This window comes from Anser cygnoides, chromosome 3, assembly GCF_040182565.1.
Source record: "Anser cygnoides isolate HZ-2024a breed goose chromosome 3, Taihu_goose_T2T_genome, whole genome shotgun sequence".
In the NCBI taxonomy this organism is placed as follows: Eukaryota; Metazoa; Chordata; class Aves; order Anseriformes; family Anatidae; genus Anser; species Anser cygnoides.
The window spans coordinates 120,798,024-120,823,877 of NC_089875.1; the positions used below are offsets into that span (position 1 = coordinate 120,798,024).

The 25,854-nt window shown below is 43.1% G+C and overlaps 1 protein-coding gene across 23 annotated transcripts in view; it reads right to left on the minus strand.

Moving 5' to 3' along the window:
- HMBOX1 (homeobox containing 1) overlaps positions 1-25,854 on the minus strand; it is a 119,524-nt gene that overhangs the window by 58,567 nt on the left and 35,103 nt on the right. For 18 of the 23 annotated variants that reach the window (XM_066995105.1, XM_066995115.1, XM_066995120.1 and 15 more), the window contains 3 exons: positions 18,661-18,744; positions 5,614-6,093; positions 3,575-3,660 (listed from right to left, as the gene is read on the minus strand). In XM_066995105.1, coding sequence (XP_066851206.1) covers positions 3,575-3,660; positions 5,614-6,093; positions 18,661-18,683 — 589 coding nt within the window. In that variant the 5' untranslated portion in view covers positions 18,684-18,744. Of the gene's footprint in view, positions 1-3,574; positions 3,661-5,613; positions 6,094-12,103; positions 12,366-12,388; positions 14,692-17,402; positions 17,487-18,660; positions 18,745-25,854 lie in introns of those variants that run through there. The other 5 variants (XM_066995110.1, XM_066995111.1, XM_066995112.1 and 2 more) reach the window with 4 other exon arrangements.

Consider the following 25,854-nt stretch of genomic DNA (forward strand, 5'->3'; position numbering starts at 1 on the left):
CCTTTCCTGGGTCATCTGTTAGTGACCACTCTCTGAATTTTATTTATCTTTTTTTTCTCTTGTTTAATGAATAATTTACAGAACATCTTTACCTGGAAGCCTGTAAATACTGAGACGATAACATCTGGGATCATATATCCTGAATGGGGAGGGGTGATGGACATACCTGAAGAACACACAAATCAGCTAGCATTCATCAGGTCTAAGACAAGTCTGGAAGTGAGAGCCCTGGGATACATGCCTTCTGCTCTGGGTCTCTGTCCTGAAATATTTTCAGTCACTCTTCACTGTACCGTGCCTTTGAAAGGAAGCTGATGTTTCCCCCGGTAAAGCATGCCCTTTAACCTGGTCCCTTCAATCTCCTTGAGATTCACTACAGCCATAATTATGTATTTAATAGTGTCGCTTAAGTGCTAACCATCTGCATACACAAGGCTAAGGGTTGCATTTAAAACGAATCAGCTCCCGTAGACCTTCCCCCAGCAAATACATGGAGGATAACTGTTCAACTGCAACGGGTAGCAGGGGGAAGACTCATGCAACACCGTATAGCACAGGCCTTGCAGCTACCTTTGCTTGAGAAAGTGCGTCAGGTGCAAAATATCACTTCATTTTTGTATCTGAAAGGTCCACGGAAACACTACGGGGTTAGCTGCAAAAGGACGTAGCCATTTAACCTTTAGAGCTACCAGGCTTCCCACTGATTTGCCCAGAAAACAAGATAATATTGTAGTGCCATTAGCTCGGTCTTCGTTCCGTCCCACTGCCAGGCTAGAAAGAGACATGTAGTAATATTTTCTCTGACCACCATGTGCATGTGTCCTGGTCTCACCCCTACGTAACACTAACACATTAGGGTTGAGTGGGTTGGGTTTGAGACTTAGTCAACTGTATATGAAGAGGATGGCGCCACTGCAGTGGTGCACCTCGAGTACTGTGTTCAGCTTTGGGCCCCTCACTACAAGAAGGACATCAAGGCCCTGAAGTGTGTCCACAGAAGGGCTACGAAGCTGGTGAAGGGCCTGTGGGGAGCGGCTGAGGGAACTGGGGGTGCTTGGTCTGGAGAAGAGGAGGCTCAGGGGAGACCTCATTGCTCTCTGCAACTGCCTGAAAGGAAGGTGTGGGGAGCTGGGGGTCGGCCTCTTCTCGCAGGTAACTAGTGGTAGGACTAGAGGGAATGGCCTCAAGTTGTGCCAGGGGAGGTTCAGGTTTGAAATGAGGAGACATTTCTGCTCAGAAAGAGCAGCCAGGCATTGGGACAGGTTGCCCAGGGAGGTGGTGGAGTCACCGTCCCTGGGGGTGTTCAAGGAGAGGTTGGACGTGGTGCTTAGGGACATGGTTTAGTGGTGACATTGGTGGTAGGGGGATGGTTGGACCAGATGATCTTGGAGGTCTTTTCCAACCTTAATGATTCTGTCCTTCACTTACAGGAGGAACAGCCTGGCAAAGACAAGGCAAGCTCCCAGAGGCTAAACACTGACTCCCCTGAGGGAAGGCCTCATCGCTCTCTACAACTAACCAAAAGGAGGTTGCAGTGAGGAGGGTATCAGTCTCTTTTCTCATATGACAAGTGATAGGACACAAGGAAACAGTCTCAAGTGGCAGCAGGGGAGGTTTAGGTCGGACATTAGGAAGAATTTCTTCATGGAGAGGATGGTCAAGCATTGGAAGGAGCTGCCCGGGGAAGTGGTGGAGTCCCCACCACTGGAGGAAACGCAGATTCCTGGAGTTGTGTGGACATGGTTTAGTGGTAGGTTAGGTTAATGGTTGGACTTGGTGATCTTGAAGGTCTTTTCCTGCCTAGATGATTCTACGAGTCTGTAAATGATTAACAACTGAAATCCAAGACAACAGGTTGAGGATGGAAGGAGCAAAATGACAGGTGTGAAGAGACCGATCTTGACTTTGCTAGGGTCAGCCTGCAAGACAGAGGTATCAAGATATGCACTGAGACGTGGTCAATTAGATCAGCTCCTTTTACTGATACAGACCATCTTAGATTTGGCACAGCAATTCTGATTTAATGGCCCTGCATGCAGTAGTCCAACTGACTGAGGGGAAAAAAAAAAAAACAACAAACAAACATTTTCTGCATTTTTTTCTCTTTGCACTACTTCTCTTGAAGGGAAAGGGCAACTCTGACTTACTGTAGATGTGAAAGGTGCCAGAATTTTCAGAATCAGTCTTTGAGTCAGAAGTTTTTCTGTTTGTGTCAGAAGTTTGTCTGCCCTCATAAAAAGCTACGCAGTGGTTAATTTAGATGTGAGACATTTCAGGACCATATTCAAGCAAGAACTGCACATAAGTAAGGGATTGACCCACAAACTGCCAGAATGTCACAGTTCAGGTCCAATTCAAGCAAGCAGACTTAGCATTAATTTTCTGAAGTACTAGTGCTAACATCTGATAAGGCTAATAACATTCCTTAAAGTAATACAAAATGTTAATCTCATGATTTTACAGATGAAACTGAAACCAGGAAAGGACAAGTAATTTGCCCAAGACCACAGATGTGGAAGAAATTCCTGGCTCCACGGCTCAAGCACCCGTTTCTGCCTGCCTACCTCAACTGCTAGCACACACAGCGTCTGCAAACCCAGATCTCCCAGACAGATGGGTTCTCATGACATTTCAAACACTGGAAATATCAAAAAAGAACAACTTCCCTCCTGTTGGTTTGGCATTCCTAGTCATTGAGGATCCTTAAAAAGGATCTATTCCAAGGTCTTTATTCAAGCTTGGTTTTAAAAATGAATAGATGTTATAACTATGATATGGGATTGAGCTATTTATTTTTATCATCGAGTCTTCAACTAAGTACGCTGCTAGCTACACTGGTCTGGACAAGCAGAATACACCTGTAAAGGAGGACTAATAGTGCCCCATGGAGCAGCAGCAGGATTAGTGTTTTTAAAGAGCTCTGGAAATACACCAAAGGAGTCAATGGTATCACTGCAGTTTGCTCACTTGTCCTGAATGTGAAAGAGAGAAGGTACAAGGTAGAGGGTAAAAAAGAACTGCTTCTCCTTCTGTGTAAAAATCTACCAAAATGGTCATCCCCCTCAGCCTCACATCTGATTTTCACTAACAGTGACTCAAAGACGAGCAACTGAAAAAACTTTAAAACTATCACAGACAGCTGGACGTAGTGATACCAGCTTTAGCTGTGTCTCCAGATTTTTTATATGCATTTTACAATATGAATATGTATTATATACACCTCCAACCACAGAGATGTAGATATGCATCTATTTGCAACAAATAACTTAATAATTAAGGAAAAAGGTTTCAGTTTAAGATAAAAACTTTGGGCTTATTATAATGCTGTAAAATAAAATCTGCTAGCATAAGCCACAAGAAAAAAAAAAAGAGAAAAGAACAAGTGATTCACTGGGGAAGTTCCATGATGTGCGGGACAATGGGTCTTAAATCAAAGGCATACATTATCATGACTAAGCTGACAGATCTGCACTGCAATGCAGAAAGCCAAGCAATATTCCAGCATCTGCACCATGCACACATAGGCAGTTAGACACAGTTTCCCAAAATGAAGAAAGGACTCCTGAGCTCTTACCTGTTACCTGTGCAACAACTGCTTGGGAAATTCTCCGATTGGCTAGGAAGGCTTTGATTTCCTCCTTTATCACACTGCTGTCCCTCCTACCAAAACAAAAAAAAAAAACAAAAGAGCACAAAAAAAGACAGACAGACCAAAGTGCACTTTGAAGATGCAAAATGGCTTTATTTCCTTTATTTAGGGGACGAGGAATGGGGAAGGCGGGCATTAAATAGGCAAAGTGCCTCACCAGTGGACACTTCTTTTAACAAGTGTCACGTTTGAGCAAAGTACCCTAGCAGGAGAATAGATGACTCATGTCCTATATAATTCATATTAGGTGCAGGGCTGCCATATGGAATGTACAAAGTTTCATTACACAGGGATGAATAAATCTCTCATACCAGCATAAAAAACTCAGTCATAAAAATGAGGCACAAAAATAAAAAATAAAGGATAGCAGGGTCTGCATGGTTAGCTACACAAATGAATACACATACACAAACCTTCTCCAGCCTTTCAAGGAAAAGACCCAGAGGAGAAAGATATTGCAACCTCTATCCCCCATCCCTACCTCCCTAGTCCACAGCTTGCACTGAATGAACAAGCACCAGTTATTAAAGCCTTTGTAAGATTTTTAAAAGGAGCACAAAGATAGTTCAGAAGGGACTGTGCTAAAAGGGAAATAATTTGGCAATTGCATAGGGACTGTGATATACAGCAAATTTCAATTGTGGAAGGCACATACTTTTCCCTCCCGCTTCCTCCCTTCTTCCCTGAAAGGTGCAGACAATTAAAGTAACTTTATTAGGCTTTATTATTTGGTGATCTCCCTTCCCCTCCTCCCCTGCTGCCCCAGCAGCTTCCAAGGCAGATTTAAGCTTGTAAAAAGCAAAATAAATGCTATGTTGGGGGGTTCATTTTTACTTCTGAACCCAACACTCATCCTCCATAGGTCTGAAAAGAGGTTTCAGTTTAAATAAACATTTGAGACTTAATTCATAGGAACCCAAAACTCAAAGGAATAATTAAACCCTCAGCAATGGGAACTTCTGCAAACTGCTATAGTAGCCATCTTCCTGTATTATTCCATTATCCTGAAGTTGACAGGGAACAAGGTTGATGGGCTTTTCTTGCTGCTCATCTCTAATCCTCTCCCCTGAAGCCACACCTTTACCCTAAATCTCCAAACATATTTACATCTGGGAGATTATGGACCCTAGTTAACCCATAAGTATTTTATAAATGTTGCAGTTTCAGGGGAAAAGCAAAAAAACAAAAACAACAACAAAAAAACAACCTCCCCAAAAAAACAACAACATTCCAACATTATAATCCAAATAGTTTTGAGACGTTTGGCCTTTTCCTATATTTCTTTTTGCTATTGAGCCCACCAACTCCATCTTTCACCGCAGTGGAACAGCCCCTCCTTTAACCTTTGCTATAATGCAAAGGAAGTGGCTAGAAGTAAAGGAAGGTCAGTCTGGAAAAAAATAAGACTAGCTCTCACTAAAGACTTCTGCTTCTTTTTTTTTTATTATTTTTATTTTCCTGCACCAATCTGCAGACTGTGCAAATGCAAGAGGGAGTCAGCCCCTGACACAAACTCTAAACAGATAACATACATGCACTGCAGATCACAGCGGAAATCATTAACCAAGCAGCTTCCCTACTACATATGGAAGGAAATTCAACTGGTATGAATTATGGGAGGAAGACTCATGTGAATTGAGACTCAGAAGTCTTCTGAATAAGAGTAGGGTGGAAATTTAGTGAGCTAGTGTGAATTTTAATCTTTGGTACAGCATGGGAAAAAGCATTTCAACAGGAAAACAGCTTCTGGTACATCTGTGTGCGGCCAGGGATTGTCTACACAAGACTAAGAGGCAGATGAGAGGTACTGGGATAGTGACCTTAAGGGAACTAGCAGGGGAATAGCTGTCTAAAGTTCTCCTGGTAATACCTATCAGTACTAGAGGAATCCTCCAACACGCTGATTTCTTCTGAGGCACTTCTTACTCTGCCTTTCCAACCTCTTTACAAAGACTTCTACTAACCTCATCAGTTCTTCCACTTTGTCATCAATGTCCAAGTCCTCTTCAGAAGCTTCAAAACTGTACGACCTCTGAGCCAAGCTGTTTGCAAGCGGGTAGCGGGTAGGTGACATCTTCCCGTTGAATGCAGACAACCTCTCGTTACTCTCCCTCCCATTCTGATTAGTAGTGCAAGGCTGTGGGGAGGTGTCGTAACTGTTGCTCGGTGATGGGGACATCCCAGAATGCTGGGTCTGTGTTGAAGCTGTGGCTGTAGAGGAAGATGCTGGGACATTGTTGGTGCTGTTGCTGTAGGAACCGCCTCCATAGCTAGACCTTCTTCCAAATTTGTCACTATGCTCTTGATCAAGACGATCCAAGGTTTCTAGCGCGTGAAGGATTTCATGTCTGGTCATTCCTGTACGTCTCAGGCGCTGAAGCAGGTCTATCTGCTCTATGGTAAATCTTGGTTCGTCTGTGTAGTGAGACATGGTTTCCAGCAGACTGAAAACAAGGTGAAATGCAAAAGCAAATATTTCAGTTCAACAGTTCTCTGTGGTACACGGTTAAGTACCTTACTTACAGGAAAGCCCAACTCTGGTCCGACATTAAGCCATGCATCTCCAACCAAGCTCAGCATGAAGCCTCCCATGACTGCTAGCCTCACTACTTGGCAGAAAGGTTTATTTCTTCAACGTTTTCAAACAGCATTTCTCTTTCCTACTAGTATTCCTTCCACCTCCTCCACTAAACCAGCAGTTACTACTCATCCGCTTTCGATAAACCTGTTACAGAGAGGCAGTGGCTGGTCAGTAATTAAGGCTGCAACTAGATTTCAGACCAAATTGTGCTTGTTGCTTACTGTCCAAACAGAAATCTCACGTTCCCAAACTGACCAGCTAGGTCCAAGGCCAGAGGTGAAGTTTTTGCGGAGAAATTTTAACTAGTTATAACATGAGATTTATGAATCACAACTCTTTTGAATGTGAAGTACAAAGAGTTCCAGTTGCCCTAACTTTTTGTTGCTACCTTGAAAAAAGAAGATAAAAACATGCCTAGCGGAAATTCTAGTGGCCTGTAGGACCAAAGTTGATTTGACTGAAGTCCGATTTCTGAAGTTAGAAACTTTTGAACCTGGAATGTTGTCACAGATCGCCTGCCCTAAGAAGGAAAGTGCAGCACATCCAATTACTACTGAGCTTTCATTTAAAGAAATAAAGTCTGCTGCTTTTTTCCCTCCAAAGGCAGGCTTTTTGTGTAACTCCATCAACATGGTGGCTCATCAAAAGATTTTTTTTAACTCCTAAACTTCCCAAGGTACCAGAACAACGAACATCCTATGACTTTGCTGCAGAGCCCAGAAGTGGACCTGAAAAAAAAGCACGACGTGCTCCTTTGATCTCTTTTCCTTCCTAAATCTCCTCACAACAGAGCCAAGTGGCATACAAATGACGAGATCACCTTCAGAACTCAAGATCTGGAGAAGGGACAGCAGACGGAGGGCAGACGGACCTTGGCAAAGAGATCGGGGCACTCTCCAGCCTTTCTGTGAATCTCCTTAAGAGCCAAAGGTTTATTACGGTTCCTGCAGGAGAGCAGGGTGAAGAAATCACTCAAACTCCAGGAGACATGACAGAGCTAATGCAGAATCCTTACGAGCAAGGGCAGACAAAGAGCAGCCTTGGGGAAGTCAAGCAAGAAATCGTGGAAAACCACAAGAAGGAAAACGGCTCTCATGACTGTACTAGGCCTTCCAGGAACAGGGTCACCTGCCTCTCTCCACAGATTTTGAAGATTTCTCCTCTTTTCCAGCTCAGCACTAGCACATGGGAAGACCCCAATGGCCTCCATGGAGTGAGAAGCCTTTTTCAACCGCTGCATTTACTGTTCTTTCAGATAAGCACATCACGAAAAGCCAAATTTTGGGGGGGTAGCAACAGGATCTATTCAAGGTAGCAACATCTCACAACACCAGAAGCCACAAGTACGGTGTTTCGGTGCAGCCACCCAGTTTTTAAGGGTAGTCCTGTAGCATGTATGTGCCCGGATGGCCTCAGGGCTGAAGAACAGCCCTGAGAAGTGGTTTGCTTAGGAGAGCTGTAGCTAGACAGTAGCAATGTGAACGTGGTGCTACAAAACCAGGATGCACGCGTCCATGAAAATAGCATTTGCAGCCTGGAAAATCCAAAAATGATAAGAAGCTCTTATCTTTGGCCACTTACAGCTAGCACTGAGTCCCTTTTATTGTTTTAGCATTAGAAATGTGTATGTAGGAAAAGGAAGCAGGAGGACAATACAAGGGGATGACTCCCATCCAAGAAAATGACCATCTGTGAAGACAGACGGACTACAGCCATTTGAGTGCTTCGTTCCAATAGGAATGTGCTGTCCTTCGGGACAATCAATTACTGAAAACGTACGAGCCATTTTCAATCTTAAAAGACAAGCACCCAGATTATTCCGCTAAAACGAGGGCACGGCAGCCAACACAGCAGTGTTCGAGCAACTGACTGGAATCGCAACAACTGAAATTTGGAAGTTGAACCTCAGGCCGAGACGCTGAGAGCTTGACGAGGAGCACTTGTAAACAGACACCATGCGCTGGGTTTGGCCTCTGGGTTTGGGGAGGCTCAACCCTTTTATCCAGCTTCGCGAGAAGTGCCACGCTGACTTACTGACTCACATCACTAACCCCTTTACAGCCCGAAAGTTCCCCCCATCAGCTCCAAGCAGCACGCTTTTCAAATAGAAAATCTCTTTTTAAATGTCTGGACTCGAGATTGTTTTCACTAGATATGCCGGCTCACGTTTCCTTTGAGAGAAACCCACATTTGCCATCTTTTTTACCTTTCTAATGTTACAATTTCCTGAATTATTTATCTGTCAACACCAAGTTTCATGTCCTCAAGAGTTTCATGTCCCCAAGGACTTTGTTGAACTGAAGGATTTAGTGAACCACTACATTCACGCAGAATTACCTCTAATAAAAATTCCTACTTTACTGACTCTTCAAGTTTTAATACCAAAATATACTTCAGATTATCTAGTTTAATTTAATCTCCAGTTTGTCACAGACCTAGCAGCCAAAAACTTTTGTCCTTTTAGTCTCGTGAACTGAAAAACTTGCATCTGACAAAAGGATGACTTTCCAGATGGCTTCAAAAATGCCACGCAATGTCAAGAACCTAATGTTTCCTGCAGCGGTTTGTGGACATGGGGCAGAAATTCCCTTTAGGATCCGGGTGTGATGCCATCCTTAATTTGTCTAAAATGTCAGGGCTCAGCTTCTAGATTTGTGTTCTTGAGCCAAATTAAAAGTATCCTTTAATACTACTAATTAAACCTCATGAACTCCAGTGTTCTCATACACGCAAGAGAAATAAATGGTTGACTTTCTGTGATACAGGGCATTATGTAGGAAAGTGATCTGGCCTCCACTTTGTCCCATGTTGATGCAGCAGGGATCTGCTGTGCATGCGCAGTGATTTCAAATGCACAAGGATGTAAAAGTTGCTGGACAAGGCCATGAGAACAAGATATTCAGCGACCTCCAACTCGTGGCCCATGGAGTCCTGTTAATCTGTGGACTGCTTCTACAAGGCCCACAGAAAGCAACTGAAGAACGGTAACCCTACTGTTAGATTAAATCCATCATACTGCGGTCAACGCAACTACTGGAAAAAACATTGGCAATTTGAAAAAAACAAAACCAAAGCCAATGAGTCCACCAGTCAGTCTGCCCGTGCAAGGTATTCTTCCAGCCCTCTAACCTTTCTAGAAGACTTTGACCCCATACAACTTTTCAGCGCTTCAAAAGAAGGTATGAACACCAAAATCATATACAGAATCTCACTGCTGCTCTCACCGATGTCATGTACAGAGGTAAAAACTCCCTTGCTTATAGCTACATGCACAGCATATATTGCATCTGACCTACTTCTTACTGGTCTTACGTCATTCACGTTTTCATGTTCTGCTCTACACAACCGTAACATCTAGAAACAGTGCGTCTGAGACAGTTTTGTGTGTTGAAAATAACTGCTGGAATTGGGAATTTTCCATTAAAAACCTAAAGCAAATATTGCAAAACTTGGTATTATTGAACATGTTCCAACGCTGCCAACTACCTACCATTTTTTTAATGAATAACCCCACTAACATTATTTAGAACGGTTTTTCTAACAAGGCTTCAGTTATTTTCCATTTTCAAAATATTTTAATAAACTTATCCTGTTTAAAGATCAATTTACAAAGCAGTTAAGTAAATCAACCATTTTAGAACCATCTTAATTTCATTCATCTCATTAATTAATGGATATTCTCTACTACTTCCTCTCTCCCCACCCTTATTGCTATAAGAGCCTCTTATCCTCCTGAACTCCTCTGGCTAGCTATAATCCAATTTGCTTTCCCCCCTCTTTTTCCTTGGGAAAAAAACCTTCAAATGCATAAGCAACAAGAAGCAAAATAAGATAGGGACACGTAGAACGATTGGGGGTGTGCAAGAGAAAAATCAAGGCAACAAAAATTGTTTCTGGGAACAAGACCAGAACAGGCAGCTCTGCTGTGATCAAACTTCAGCCAACTTTGCTGCTGATGTGGCAAAATATCCTCAAAACTAGCAGATCTTGGTTTACCAAAGCTCCCACCAGTCATGATGAGGAAATGGATGAAAAAAGTGCCAACCAGGGGAGAATCGACATGCATTTGTCTCCCTGAAATTTTGAAAGCAAGACTTTTGTAAAGTACTAATTAAACGCAAAACTAAAATTGACCAATTTTGCAACAACTGAATCTGGGTCTTAAAATGGATCAAGCTTACTTAGATCCTGATAGGGAAAAAAAAAAAAAAGTAGTTTAAAATATCAAACTTATTTACATTTCTTACATTAAGTTAGCCGTCATGCCCCATGTAAGATGGCCCAATTCCACCTGGTATCTATAAAGCATTAAAACTTCATGCTTGTATTTTGTGCCTCATCCCAGAGGAACCTGAGGGGCCTAAACACCAGAGTGAAGGGAGACCTAAAGGAGATAAATTAAAAAAAAAAAAAAATCCACTTTTTTTCACCCCAAATCCACAGAAATAAAATATCCAGCTGGTCCCAACAGTAAGATCAGTAAGATGCAGCATCAATCGTTTCTACTTCTAACACCACTTTGTGAAATGAAGGCTGTCTGGGGACACAGAAGCTGTTTAGTGACATTGCTCTCAACACCCTTTTCCCTGTCATACCACCGAGATCTTTTTAGTTTGTTTTTTTTTTTTTTTTTTTTTTTGGTATTAAGTTCTCCCTGTAGATATGGGGCTCTCCCCCTCTTTGGAAGTCCTGATCTTGAGCCAGGCGCATGTGGCCAGACATAGAGGTATTCTCTCTCATGAAGAAAAATAAGGGAAAACACAAGAGGATTTCCTCACCTACTACCATGGCTGAAAACCATGCAAATTCAGGTATCATTTACCCAACACTAACTTTCTAGGTGGTGAACACAGCAGAATAATCCCATTAAAAGGCCAAGAGCAGGAAGTGGAGAACTCCATGTCCAATTGAACTTGCAGAAGTTCAAAGCAATTCAATTACCCAGTTGGGAATAAGGCCAGAACACTGGCCTTAACACCTCGAGCACTTGAGAAAATGGCTCTGGACTCTTCAATGATCAGAAGAAATCATTTTTTCCTCTCTGCTACTTACTGTACATGAGTAGGAAGTACTCCAGCATCAGTGAAGAGATCCTTTTCTGCAGAGATCCCTCTCCACATCTCCATTAAAATTCACTTCTTTATCTAATAAGCTCTGCAAAGCTCAAGACACTTACAAAACCAGTTGTGCTTCCAGATACGAGACCTATATTTGATATAATTCTGCATAATATGGATGTGGGCTAGTGCCAAAGTGTTCAGAACAGGATCCCAGGTCTGGTAATTGGTTTAAGAACCATTCTGATAAAGTCACATCAACTGTGGCAAACAGGATGGGGAGAGATGCCAACTTCCCCCTTCTCCGACATATGGCATGTCCTGCCGGTGCAGGGCTGGCAGGGCACTTGTAAGCCTATCTTTTATAACACCACCACTTTTGGTCGCATAAAACGCACCTTCTTGCTGTCACTGAATGCGATCTTGAGCTTTAAATAAAGGTGCGCACAAGGTAAAGTTGCGCAAGTTCAGCTTTCCAGCTGTAGTAAGTTACCCATCAGTATACAGCAAAGAATTGCCCTTCTACAACTAGTTAACCAAACGCATTTTAATTATCACAGTGTTTCCATAGCGTGAACTCCTTAGCCTGTGAGTTTTTCCCTTCGTGAACATGCATATAGTACTGGTGAGAGGTGCTATCGGACCACCGTGGAGACGTACGTCCTCTGGCTGTCACAAACGTACAGCAAGGATCCTTGTTCGTTTTGAGCGGGCTGCTACGTTTCCCTGCTACATGAGGTCTCTGATCTAGACAGCAAACAAAAATGGATATTCAGCACAGCACTGCTTTTTCCAAAGGTGATAGGACTTCCTTACCAAGCAGCCTGATATTCAGCACCCTGAGTCACATGAACTATGGCTTCAAATATTTCCCATCAGAACCAGTAACTACAACGGAACTACAGTAACTGCAGTAACTGCAACGGAATTCCACTTCCAGCTGCCCAGTTTACTTGTTTAGCCATGCTTTACATTGTGTGAGCTTGCTTTTCTCTCTGTACATTTTTGCAAGATCCAAGCACCCAAGCGAAGTTCCGTTCACTCCTTCCCTTTACACATTTCATCCCACTGTTACCCATCCGGGATGCAGCTGGTCCTTACAAGATGCCGGAGGTGGAGTTTCTTTCTGAGCTAGAGCTGTTCCACAGCCACAATGGTTGACGTGCATCACAAAGTGAGCGCCACACACCCAAATTCAGAGGCTAAGTCTCCGAGATCCATCAAGCACAGCTTTAAGACACTGATGGAACTCAGTTGGGACATTTAGGGCAGAACGCTCTCTCATCTTCTGAAATTCAAGCTTTGCCCTTTTCTGTTCTTACTTCAGAAGTGCATCTCCTTTTATTCACAGCCAATTTAAGCGCTTCAGAAATGCCCAAAGCCTTGCACCACATTAAGCAAGCCGCCTTCAAAACACTAGTTGATGCTACGAATTTTGGGTCCCAGAAGAGGATTAAGGATCTGACTCATCTGAGCCAACATTTATGCTTATCAGTTGCAACTCCAGTATTTTCAGTGGAGTTGTACCAGTTTTCAAGAGGGGGAAAAAAAATCAGGCCTCAAGTGTTCATCATGTCAACGAACACAGAGCCATCCTTATCCATATGTTAGCATAATTATCTCCTGCACTCTTAGTTCTGATTTTCAAAGAGGACTCTACTCCCATTCATCCTGATTCACAAACAAAATGTAATGCTTGTAATGACTGCTCTCATCCCAGGCAAACGAAAACCTCACTTTGCAGCAAGGAGTGAAATCAGACTACAAGCTGATCTATCGAGGTTAAACGTCACCGGTTCTGTTTATGAATGCAAAACACCGTCTTATGAATGCAGAACACTGCCATACGCTTTTGATCAAAATGGTGACAGTTAATAAGAGCAGCCTGAAACTTCTGAAAATAAATCCAACGTAATCAAATACTCACCGCTACACAAATTACAGAAGGCAAGCTGAGAGCAGAATATCAACATATCATTTCTTCAGGAAGCTTCAAGTTTCCTAGCTAGTTAAAGAGCCCCAAACCCAGACACACTTCTTCTACATAAGCTGTTCTTCCACTCAGCCTTTGATATTCTTTGCTGCTGATAAAATATTTTTTACTGGATGCTGGCACACTGGCAGCAAGCAAACCCTAGCAGTTTTGCCACTAATTCCACTTGGGTGCGTAACTTGCTGTCCTTTATAGTATCCACTTTACATCTTTGGAAAAGGGAGAGAGAACTCGAGATCAACCTTACAAGGGAAAGATAGAATATAAATGCCAATTATTGTCACAATCCAAGTCTTACAAAAGGCACTGACCTCTGACTAAGCATAGGGCCGGCAGCCAGATACTTCTGAATTCTGCTCCAGGCCCAGACTGATTCACACTGACACCTTATCTGTCTAACCCTAACGTTCCCTACTTCCACAACAAGGGCTTCCTGCTATTGTTGCAATTCTCCAGCAACCAGGCAGGAATTCAAACTCCGAGGCTGGATTCAAGGGCAGAACGAGGGATCGGCAGGACTGACACACACACAGAAAAGCCCAAGTGGCAGCTGAGCACCGAACCAGGGCCCAAAGCCCAAAACTGTGCCAAGAGCAAAGGAGGAGCTCCTAAATTTGGGAACCAAAGACCAAACTCCAGATACATAAACTCTGTAACAGAATCAGGGCCGAATCCATGTGTTTGAGTTACACAGTTACACAAATCTCTCAACACAGTGAAATACTGTCTGTAACTCACAGGAAGAAACAGAGTTACTGTGGTAAAAAGCCATAAAACACCACTATCAACTGAGACATGGGTCTAACCTAGACATGGGCCTACCTGACACGGGCCTACCTAACATGGGCCTACCCAACATGGGCCTAAACTGGCAAATCCTATATTTTTTGCTGTCAGGGTTACAGGGGTAGAAACAATGTCATCTTCTGTTTCCTGCAGATCTTGACCAGTCCTGTATTAAAAACATGAAAATCTCAGAAATTTTCTGTATCAGGTTTGGTAGTTGGAATATCTGAATACTGGAAACACCTTCCCAGTGACCAAGGGACAAGAAATCAATACTATGCTAATTTCTGAGACTGAGAGCTCAGAGAAAGAGACTGGCCTTCGGACAAGATGAAATGACTTGTTCCAAGGCCCAAAGGCATTCTGCAGGAAGGCAGACCAAGCGACGGGCCAAAACGTGAGCATTTTCTCACCACACGAACAGTCATCCTACATGATCCATCTGTAGCATCAGATATGACAAGGCGTAGGACATGCTTTAAAGGATGCCATCACCAGGATTTCCACCACCCCTCTTCCACATGTGAAGAGAAAAAGATGCTCTGAAGTATTACAGGCACCTGCGTTCTCCCACAGGATGTATCACTAGCAGTAACAATCAACAACTTCCTTATAAGAAAAAAATGTTAGTTCAGAAAACTGAAGTCAAAAACCAGCAAATACCTAAAATTTACCTATTTTGTGTTCAACTACAAAGCAAATTTTTCCCCCACTAGAAAACAGTCCGCAAGCACAGTTTTACTGGGATTCAGTCTTAGTGAAGACAGACATTATACTTGGAGAACAACTCAGGCATAGATTACCAGCAGCTCCTTGAAGAATATAAATCCTAATGGCAAAAACATGGGCTTTTGTCTACATTTGCTTCCATATTAGAGTTTTACTTAAAAGCATTTTAAAAAGAAACACACATCCTATTAATGCTCTTAAAGTAACAGACTCTCATGTAGACCAGACCCAAGCTAGGGAGATTTCCTCTTATACGACACAGAGAAGACACAGTTTGCATCCTCATAATAAATCCAAATCTTTATGCCCTACTCAGAGCCGGAGGAGAATACCTCAAGACACAAGTCCTGAGGGTGCAGATGCCTGATGGAGGGTGAGCTGACTTCAGAGCACACAACAACAAGAGTGGGTCCCTTCCAGCTCAGGATATTTTATGATTTTAGATCCCTGCAGCAGGGTCTGGTCCTGCTCTTCTCCCCTCCTGCATAGCTTGGGGGAAATCTCCACAAACCTGCTCAGTTCACTAACCCAGCAGGAAAATAAACCCACTGATCAACCCATAGCTACTTTTCTTGTATGGGTAAAGGATTTAGCCTAGAGAAGGCTCTGATGATTGCCATCACCAACCCAACAGATGGGGATGGGTCAATTTGGCCAAAAACAGAGGAAGGCACACAGGGAACAAGATTCCTTGTTTCTTGGGTTAGCTGCCTGTGAAAGCATGGATTAAGTCATCTGGCTTATTTTAAAAGTAAAACTACAGGCTCAGACAAGACATTCTTTCAGTTACAGAAGCTTAAAATGTCAACTGAATGTTTCTACAGCCACCAGCTATTTACACTACACCTTGTTGTGACGAGAGATGAAGACAGCAAGTTAGCTGCAGCCTCTTTCACCGAGGTTTAATTAATGTGCTTTGTGTCACATTTCAGGGAAGCTGGACAGTCACCGCCGCTCAGCCGGACGGTGACTTTCCGAGCCGCCATAATCCAATGGCTGTTCTTCAGAGCGTGCCAATTTTGAGATCATTCACATACTTGTTCTTTTCTTTGTGCTGTTTTTCCTAACTGATGACAAGACTTCAGCCCAGTCCTTTTTTTCATCTGCATTACTCACCCTGATTTTCTTTCCACTCAGCAGGCTTTTACTCACTCCCAAAACAGCTCTGTCATTGCTGGCAGTTAGATCCATAAGCACCAGCCTGACAATTCAGGTAAACTTTAAATGGCAATGCTAAAACTGCCCAGTTCCATCCGAAATCGTATTTTGAGAGAGACCTTGAAACATGCAACATAAATACTGATGGCCAGATCTTACCATTAACACACATTAATTAATCTATATTGTGATCCTGTGAGGTACAATTGCTCCCATTATATTTATGAAGAAACCAATACAGATACACTCGCATTAGTGACAGAAGGACTTAGTTTCAGATAAATAAATAATTATTTTGAGACCAAAATCAAGATTCTCATGTTCACATCATGCCTCAAATTCCTCTCAAGTACTCACTCTCATCCAACTGGAGATAAAAATTAGGTAGGTGAAATGGTAATTGCAGCCAGCTGCCTACTTTGCTCTTCTGACGGATAATGCTGCCCCAGAGTATGGATAACCAAACTACCCTCTAACCATGGCAGTTCTAAGCCTGATTTATTCATGTAAACCAACTTTAATTTCAGCTTGTTTTAAAACCCTGGCCTGAAAATTGAATGCCTGAGACATTGCTTTATAACCCACTTCACCTCTGTTGGAGAGGTGAGCACACAACTGGGGGCAGTTGTTATATCAGCTGTTCCATTTTTATCTTACTCGGTATCTAAGTTAAAACTCTCATACTGCTATTGCTTATTACTTTGAAAAAAACTCTTTCCTGCTTAGAGGGCTGATCAAAACAAATTGCAAACTGCATCTGAGTTCTGATCTTCACCGCAGATCTGGTAGTTGTATTCCTGCTCTACATAGCCCATGCACACTTTTTTTTTTTCAACAGTCACTACAAGCAGATACACCTGATGGGTCATCATTTCACAATGGATTATAGGCCGGGGGATGTGACACTACTCTGTTTTTCTAATGACTTTTCTTTTTAAAAAGATATCTATAGTTTAATCTGGAAACTTTAAACTGAATTGGGTCATCTTGGGCCACTTCCTCTAATTTAATACTTTCCAACCCCCTCCAAATAGCTTCACTCCAGCTTTCACCCAGTCAGAAATCATTCACCTATACTTATATTGCATTCTTGATGACTGTGTTAACTGCACATACACTGGAATCAATCAAAAAAGCAGCTACCTTTCTGATGGGGGTGGCAGCTGATTAACACCGCACGTCAATGTGCCACAGTGATTCCAAAAAGCAGCAGAATAATGTGATATCCTACTAAAACTGCACAGGGGCAGAACACACCTAATATCTGGCTAAAGCACGAGAAATTTAGACTATATAATTCATTGCTTGGAAATTTGTTAGAAGTCCGATTCAAAGTTAAGGCTGCTAGACTGTCCTCGTGCTCATACAAAGCACAGAGGAGCTCTAAGATCACTCTGCAGACTCAGAATTACCAGCATAATAAAGATGCACAGGGCAGTGTGGCCTTACCTCCAGGTTTCTTTCCTGCTGTGAACTAGATCTTTACGATTTCAAGTGATGGCTACTTAATACTGAAATCCAACATATTTCCAGCTAAAACAAAGAAGAGGAGGTGACTCAGGGGACTGTCAACAGGGTAAGAAACCACTAGTTTCCAGTGGAAGACTAAGTCACCAGCAACAGAAAACAACTAATTAATGGTTGTGTCAAGAAGCCTGCTTGAAGTACGTTGGTGGTTTAGTTTCCAACATAAACCATTCTTTTGTCAGCTGCTACTCTTTGCTGTGGCTCTACGCAGAAGTCTACAGTTGCATTGCCACTTGCACTATGAATGTCCACATGCTAGCTGAATTATCTTCATCCTTGAAATAACGCATCTGGGACAACTCTGACTGCATTCACGACAGCCCACTGTCTTGATTCTGTTCTTCAAGACAGGATTTCTCTTTCTAACTCAGTCTGACAGAAGGTACAATCAGAAGCCAAGAGGTCAAAGCACCTCAAGAATCTGATTGCCACTGGACAAGCATTTAGTCATGCCTGTAAGAGGTATGGGGAACAGTGATACAGGACTGTTCAGTGAGAGAGATGGATGACAGCACAGTACAGGACAAGCTGCTCCTTTTAGCCTGACAAGCTTCAAACTTTGAATTCATTTGCTTATTTATTGAAGAAAACAGGATGGGTACCAATTACATTTAAGATTCAGTAAGACACTTAAAAGAACAAACTAATAGGCTCAAATTCAAGCATGAGATTTAGACAACTTCACTGGGATTCACAGTTCAGCAATTGTGGCTTGAACCAACACATTTAATGCTAACGTTAGCTATGCTAGGGTTTTTTTTTGCCTTTGCTATGCAACTTATAGGGCTTACTCATCTCCTTTCACCAAGTCTGTGGTGGTGCTCAACTCTCTTACACAGCTCTGGTATCCCTCTACTTTGTTCAGGAGATGTATGGAGAACTCCAGCTTTTAATGGCACCCTTTCTCTGATCAAGGCTGAGTTTCTAAGCACTGCACGATTTTCCTTCCCTTTCAGTGACACAAAAGCAGAAGTAGAAATAACGTATCAGCCAGACCAAGCAAAGAACTTAATGCTACTGTTTGCTGGTCTAAACGTCAAGCAAATGCCAAACCAGCAGAACTATCCAGCTTAGCAAACTGCTGATTATCATTGCAACCATTTCACTCCTCTTTCCAGACAAAACAACAGCAAAATATCTCTCAGGGTATCTTTCTGTTTTGTTTTTAGCTTGTACTTACACTACTGGAAAAGTTCTGAGCATACTTTACATGGGGATGGGACGTTATAAAGCCTCTTGGGGGTCTTCAGTGTTATTCACCATTCTGTAAGACACAAAAGATATAAAAACATTAGATATTTCTGTGAAAGACAAATTCTGACTTCTTGTTATCTGGCTTACAATTATACAACCAGCTTACAGAGGGCAACCTTCTGGCTGTTTCACCAGGCAGTAGCCCCAAATCACTTCACTTGCCAGTAGGAAAAGCAAAGATAAGCTCTGAAGGATTCTCCTCCATCACCCAAATCCACCTTCTGTTGAAAGTGATGTGTACCAACCACTAAATATAAACACGATTAAGAAAAATGCTCCCTGGAACCACTGAATTTTCTTCTTTCAGTTTCTATGTTTTATTCTGTGAACCGTTAAAGCCTCGTCCACTTTCTTCCCTTTGCCTTCAGTAGAAGCTTTGCCATGGCTTGCAACAGACCCATGGTTTTAAAGCCCGGTAAATAATCCTTTGTACCCAACCACCCTATGGACTACAGTGACTCATGTTACACATGAACGCTTTACAGATCTAAGCAAGGCCAACCAGATGAGTATTCTGAGCTTGTGTACACCAAACAGATTAAAACCTGGAAATGATGACTCACATTACTCTTGATAATCTGTAACTAATCCAGATCCATACAATCTATATGATCGATATAATCACAGACATATGCTTCAATGCACCTGGAAGATTCCTAAGGAGAAAGTTGATGTCTGGTAGCGTAATCAGTCCACAGACAAAAATTTAAATTACAATTGATTTCTTTCAGCCACAAGTAAATTAATCTGCGCAATCATTTAGCCTTATGACAGTTACCTACCCTTTTAACTCACAAAAGCTATTAAAAGGATTATTTGGCTAACATCCGCAAAGAGCTCAGAAGACAGGTACTATGTTCCGAAAAGGAATGACCTAATAGAAATTTCTTCAGCTATCACCACTGATGTCTTTCTCCACAAACTAACACAGACTGAAAGTGCTTCGAAAGTCAAACTATTAACCAACAGGAAAGAGAAAGGCTGGATATTAGATCCAGGCAGATGTGGAAAGATCTAGAGGGAGTATTTACACTTCAGGCTCTGTTGTGTGTTTACGTGAGCTGGAATAGAAAGCAATTGGGTAGAGAAGCAAGGGGATTTACATGGAATAGTTTACTCTGCTCCAACAAGGGTTTGTCTGCAGTATTAGCACCCAAGCCTTGTGGCTGGACACTCCTTGGCTCTTCTCAGTGTTAAATGTGGTCCAAATGCTACAGCGAGGATCTTCCTTTATCTCACCCAAGGACCTGCTGAAGGCTGTGGGGAAGAACTGCACCTCTTCTAGATGGAGCCCACTGGGCGTACACAGCCTATACCAGGCTCACTAGGTACACACCGCATTATTTAAATGAGCTTTTGATTTTCTGGTGAAAATCTTTGGAAGTCTCAGGGCAACAAGCTTTTCCAGAAGGAGCAGCAGGCAGCTTCTGGCCACCAGCTTCCACCAGGGCTTTAAATCTTCCCCCTCCAGTTGCTCACACCCAGGTTGGCAAAGGCAAGAGCTGGGTGTTTTCAGGGAGGGGAGCTGGCTGCTGCCACTTCCACACCAAGTCATTTGGCCCACATCTAGGTCTCGAGTTGCCTTCTCGCTCTCCAGGAAAAGAGGCTGCCAAGAGCAAGGTCACAGACGAGATGCGTGGTCCCAGCAGACCACAGGTCACGTACCGTGGCCTAGGAGAGGAACCTTGACACGGGAAAACTGATGGATGGAAAAGACAAACACACAGGTCCCTTGCAGTCTCAGCCACCCTAACCCTTTTAAGGATAGTTCTACACCAAAACACTTCTCGGTTAAATCTGTTAGCAGTATTTAAAACATTTTCCCTGAAGCAGTCACCAAAAAAAAAAAAAATAATGAGATCATGCAGTTGACTTATTGCCAATTTTTGAGTTTAATACAGAGAACTGTTTTGTTTTCCAAAGAGGAACAAATTAGATTTAAATATATACAAACTTTCTGAAGGTCAGAGAGGCTAGTGATAGAGAACTGGATTCCGCAGAGAAAGATGTGCTTTGAGGGCGAGGAGTGGGGAAGGAGCAGAGAACAAAACCCACAAAGGAAAGAAAAGATCACCTTCCATCATCATGAAACACAGCATTAAACTGGAACACGAGGGGATGAGATATAGAGAGCCAAAGAAAAGGCTGCAGTAACTCAGGTGTGAGATGACAAAGGCAGGACAATGATTTTAGTGATGCTAATGGAAGGAAAAAAAAAAAAAAAAAAGGAACAGGCTTCAGATGTTATAAATGAAGAGCTATTAGGATCCAGCCCAGATCTGGGATGCGAAAAGAGCAGGGAGAAGGAACTTTTCCAAGATACTCCAGATCTGTGAGTGCAGACAAAAAGGATGGTAGAATTTCAGCAGAAATAAACAAGAGAGAGCTCACAAGAAAATATGAGACATTCTCAATTTGTGCTCCGTTAGAGGTTGAGGTGGCACTATTGCAGTCTGGAGGCAATCGTAAATTCTCACAGAAAAGCCAAACCATAAGGCAGGTCAGGGAATCCTCAGGCCTGCCTCGGCAGCTGGAATTGCAAAAGCAAATGAAATTAAAAAAGGAGAAGAAACCAGCGTTTCCTGCGTCTGCTGCCAGAACAGAAGGGCAGCTATCGAAAAGGGTTACAAACAGTCTCAGGCTCAACGGTGATCTGAAGTTCAGTGCAGAAATACCCCGCTCTCCCTGCACCCCTACTAAGGGTTAAATAAAATGGTCTTGTGATTTCAGACAAGAAACAATCCCTCACCTATGATTTTAGGGGAAAATTTCAGCCCAAAACAGCGTAACTTCCACCACCACCACCAAATGATGATTATAAGATCATCGATACTCCTCTTCCTCTCGGTCTACTTTAGCATAAAGCAAAGCACCAAACCAGGCTTAATCCCAGCACAGGTGTCACCACAATCTATGGCTGATATGCAAGCAAGAACGCACAAACCTTTGCCCTTTCCGCATTATTCATTAAATACATTATCTGCTAACCCAGGGATAACACACTACCTGTTCCCCTTCCTTCCTGGGGCAGACAATAAAAAAATTCAATATTAATATGGAAATCATGGCCACAGTTGTAGAATCGGTTGTAATGAACAATCTTGTCCCCGGCTTAAGTTGCTATAAAGGCAGCTTAAATTTACAATGGATGAGCCTTCATGGCAATCTGTTTTTCAGATATTAAAAATCTCATTTTCTCGGTGCCAAGGACAAGTGGATGTGTGAAGCAGTGGAGTATCAACTCTGCATTTGTCTCACTTGACATGAAATCATTCTCATTTTAGTTTAGATTTTTAATACATTCTTGGGATCCACTTCAGTTTTCTTCATTTCTCACTGTATGCAATTAGATGTTTTGAAGAACAGTTCACCCTGATCCACCACACTCTGCAGAAGCAAGGAAGTCACTTGGTAAAGATGAGGCCCATATCACTTATTTGGAAAAGAAATTGATTTTCCTTTTTAATTTCTGAGTGAGTCACATAGTAAAAAATAACGGCACCGCTTTGTATTTCACTAATACCTCCCTCAGTAAGTTTTTAAAAAAGGCTTTACAAATAAATTAAGAGCCTTCTGTCCTTGGGAAAGAGAAACATCACCATTTTGTCAAAGTAAAATACGGACAGAGGGGCTTAAATCCTGGGCTTCCAGCCACCCAGGAGAGTATCAGTGGTATCTGCCTGAGGACACAGGCCCCAGACTGTTATGCTACCAGCTACTGACATGCTGAAGAACCAAGTTTCAGCTTGCTCGTAAACCTGGTCGCTGGATGGTGAAGGAAAGGACAAACGATGAGTGCTTATGTGCATTTCTACAAATGCGAGCCGCTTCATTTCAGCCAATTCACCCTCTCTACGCTGAAGCCAATGTAAAGCGACACAAACCTGTTACTGGCTTAATTCATGTCCAAAAGACATCTTTGCCTCAAAGACAGCAAGAGACCAAGGAACCATCACACCCTTTGCAGTTCGTTCTAATGGTTAATCGCCCTCCCCGTTAAAAATTTGTGCCTAATTTCTACTTTGAACGTGTCTGGCTTCAGATGCCAGACAATAGGTTCTGCTAAGCCTTTCTTTGCTAACTTAGAGTCGTTTATTCTTGGGATATGTTCAGACAGGCTATTGTTTATCCAGGCTTTTAAAACTCCAGGTACTGTATTTGTATCAAAACTTAAAATTCATCTGGGTGCGTGTACAAAAGTAGGACTAACGTCCAAAATACTAAAGCTAATCTAGGACTCTCTAGCCCATTTTCCCAAAATAGGCCTATTAGAAAAAAAAAATAAAAATGCTCTGCCATGTGACTTGAGGATGTGTTACATTTGTGCCCTGGAAAGCAAGGTTAAGAACCTTCTCTAAGACCTGTCACCTCCCGAGCGCGCGCTGTGGCTCGGCAGCGTGCAGCATCCACTTTCACACAGTCGGCGTTGCCTTTTAGGTCTCTAGGGTCGAAGTTATTTAAATATTATTGCTTTAAGTTAGTGCATTCATCTGTATCCTAAGCAAGGTGTCGTGCAGACCCTAAGGAAGGTGCACAAGCAGCTCTGGCCAAGCACCGCCGCTAAGCAATGCTGCAGCTTTGGGTTACCTCAAAGTGCAGTTTGCGCAGAGGACGTTGGCTCAGCCACGGGGTAACAAGGCACGAGTTGCCAGGGCAGAGACCTTATCTTAAGGATGTGACCTCCTAATCACAGAAGAGATTGGAAGGGACCTCCAGAGGTCATCCGCAGCCCCGCCGTGCTCAAGCAGTTCTACCTACAGCTGGTGCCCAGCACCACGTCCAGACGGTTTTTTAATATCTCCAAGCAGAGACTCCACCTCCTCTCTGGCCAACCTGTTTCAGTAAATTAGAAAGAGATCAAAGGGAGCAAGAGAGCGTATTTTCCACAAACAAAAACTCCTGAAGAAACTGCTCAGAAGTTACCTCCAACCAAGGGTTTACCGAGCCCTTTACACTACGATGCAGGAAAAAGCATTATTTGGGGGATTATGGTGAGGGAATGGAGGAGCATCCTGCCAAGTTTACAGTAAATTTTTTTTGACACGATCCTCTTCTTCCTCAGAACTCTCTAACTGAAGGGAAACCACCAAAACAAGCCTTTTCCCCTTCAGAAAACACATGCCTTGATCTTATGATAAAGAAAGCAACAGTTGGTGCGCTTAAAAAAAAAAAAAGAATGTGAGTAAATCATTGCTTCCACAACGTGCCCTGCAGCAAAGCTCCACAAAAACAATTGGCTATTATTTCTCTTCCCTTTTCCCTTCCCAATCCCACACAAAAGCATCACCCTTAACCAAATGTAGTGGCTTTGCCCAGCGGGCAAGCTGGAAGCCAGGCTCCATTTTGAAGCAGATCCGAAGCTGCTCCTCTCCTCAAAAAGACTGAAGTCGCAAAATCAGTTTCCCAGCCCCCCCAGAAGGCTTCCAGAAAGTTGGTCTGTATTTCACTGGAAAGGACCCCAAGCTATTCCAGAAGGCCCAGAGATGCATAAAAGGCAATGCAGTCCAAGCAGAAAGACACAATTTAGTATGTTTTTTTTCCTCAATGGCAGTTGGAACACGAAATGCTGCCCTCAAGACCCATCTCCAGCAGACCCCAGGTTCTATTTCCATTACTACTTACAAATAAGTTTCAGGACTTAATGTACCAAGCACCTATGCTGTTATATATCCTGAATTTCAGTACATTGTCCCCTCCAACCATGTCAAAAAACTTGCCTGGAACCAGAAGCCAGAATTGACTTAGCCTTGCTGCCTCCAATTACAAGTCGATCCCTAGAGGGGAAGAATGACAGCAAGGCACCCAACTCCTGGCTAACAGCGATAGCTGGCAGCTGCTGCAAAGCCTCAGGGATCAAACAGGTCACTGACCAAGTCAGATCACTCTGACTGAGCACCGAGATGGACGAGGAAGAGATGGTCAAGCGGGGGAGAGAATTTAAGGAGAAGGTGGCTCTCAGGTGAGTGGTTCAGTCCAAAGTCTGACCCTGCAGCCAAGCAGAAGCTGTCACAAAGTCACACCCTGATGGAGAACCAAGATTCAAGGCATTTGCATGCCAACAGTCCAGACTATACCTTGAACTCTTTGGATATGTACACAGTTATACACCTTAATATGGACAAAACTGGGGATGGGGGATTGCCAACCTCTTAAATCCAAGCCTGGGCCAACCATACAATAAGCGAGGGGCTCATCGAAAAGAGATCTCAATTAACGCTAATTACCTTAACCGATTTCTGTAGTAGAAGTGGATATGCCAACTGACACGAGATTCGACATTGCCAAGCGAAATATGTCTGCACAGAGCAAGCAGACCTCTGGTGCAGGACACAAGCAGCAGAGGTGCTCGCGCCGAGCAAAGCATCTCCAGGCACGCCCACGTGCAGCCCGTACCTGGGGCTGCGGCCATAATAACGCCTCCGTTCAGCTTCTCACCAGCTGGAACTGTTCAAAGGAATTACTACACGGTGTGTTGGGGCAGAACTCGACTTCCCCTCTGACCTCCCGAGGTGCCCTAGGGCTGCCAGCTCTGCGAGCGCCACGCGGGGTTTGGGCACAGGGGAACAACCGCAGCCTGCCCGACTGCAACATGCGGGCAGCACCACGCAGAGCAAGCACGCGACGCCCGACAGTGTGTGCTAGGAACAAAAAAGAAACCGTTGTTATTATGGCCTCCAGATCTTCCTTTTTAGCAGAATTCCAGAAATTGCGCTTGGCATCAGGTCACTTGACAGAGGGAAGATTAATTGCAGGATAGGGGCACAGCAAACCCTTGGCAGGCACAGAAAACTGCCAAGAGCCTACGTGAATAGCAAAATGCCCAGTGCGAGATGCCTGGATATTCAGCTAAAGTGAGCTGGGAGCCTATGCCCAGCTGCTGACCTAGTAAAAGAAACCAGGAGTTTATCTGCTGATCAAATATTTTACTTGATCTCTAGTACCGGGAACAGGCATGGAAGAGAAAATCCCTTAATTTTGCACTGCTGTATGGCACAGAAAAGTATTAAGGGGAGTGTGGTATCACTTAGCAATAACAAGTTCCTACATAAAACTTAAGAGAAGTATTAACTCTTTAAGATGCTCCAGATTTTCATCAGGTCCACCTCTACAGGCATTATCC